The sequence below is a fragment of the Etheostoma spectabile genome, chromosome 2 (genome assembly GCF_008692095.1).
Source record: "Etheostoma spectabile isolate EspeVRDwgs_2016 chromosome 2, UIUC_Espe_1.0, whole genome shotgun sequence".
Lineage (NCBI taxonomy): Eukaryota > Metazoa > Chordata > Actinopteri > Perciformes > Percidae > Etheostoma > Etheostoma spectabile.
The window spans coordinates 31060754-31061779 of NC_045734.1; the positions used below are offsets into that span (position 1 = coordinate 31060754).

Consider the following 1026-nt stretch of genomic DNA (forward strand, 5'->3'; position numbering starts at 1 on the left):
ACACACACACACACACACACACACACACACACACACACAAGATAATGGTATTACAATGTGCCAAGTCAGATAATAGGTTTAAAAAGGAGACGGTGAATAAGGGAACACTGTCATTACAGTCCCACCTTGGTAACACAATCACACCTAGTGTCAGCTGCCTAGCTATAAGCTAAGGCCATAATGAGGCCAGTTAACAAGGCAACGCAAGAGAGGAGTGAGTTAAGCTGACTTAATCATGTTTGTTTTTTTGTTAGGACAATGCACATCAATCAAGATTTTAAGTAAATGGGCCAGTGTTGAGTGTTATGCACAAGCTGGAGTGTACTACCATCAGACTTTATTTAGTTTGTGTGTAGGAAACAGACTTCAAATGGCCAGAGTTGTAGGATTTATATAATGCAGTCATATAAAGGGGAGGATGGCAGCACATGAGTTTTGGACACTGCTGCTGCAAAAGTGGCCACATGTGAGTGTTGATCTCTACATCTTTAAATCCACATTTATGTTCATATTATCATATTCACTAGCAGAAGTCAAATAACAGTGACTGTTGTCACTATAATACCTCTACATTGCTTATGTACACAGCTTTAGAATTGCATCTGTCTTTCTGTTCTCAACAGTCCTCCATCAGAGTGTCAAAGAGAAGAGTTCAGCTGCCTCGAGAGAAGAATCCAGCCAACAGACTCTGGTATAAAAAAAAACAGTTTATAAAACTAGCGGATAAAAGAATTATTTTTTATATTTTGGTGCAGACCATCTGGGATCAGCACATAAGCCCATGTCTTGGGTAGGGTATTGATGTTGGCTGTGTGATCAGAATCAGTTTAAATGGACAAGGAATTTGACTCCGTCTTCTGTTGCTCTTACACTGATATAGATATACTGCTAAAAATAAGGACAAGAAAGCTAAAGTTCAACATAAACATTTGACAGTAGTCAAAGTAGCTTTGTACAGTTATAAATTTGCATGTATAAACACATAAGCATATACACTCACCTAAAGGATTATTAGGAACACCTGTT

At 38.2% G+C, this 1026-nt stretch overlaps 1 protein-coding gene across 3 annotated transcripts in view; it reads left to right on the forward strand.

Annotated features, from left to right (window-relative positions):
* The window catches only part of wdr17 (WD repeat domain 17), a 116455-nt gene that overhangs the window by 110636 nt on the left and 4793 nt on the right, over positions 1-1026 (forward strand). For all 3 annotated transcript variants that reach the window (XM_032538013.1, XM_032538028.1, XM_032538020.1), the window contains exon 30: positions 624-691. In XM_032538013.1, the coding sequence (XP_032393904.1) occupies positions 624-691 (68 nt within the window). The remainder of the gene's footprint in view (positions 1-623; positions 692-1026) is intronic.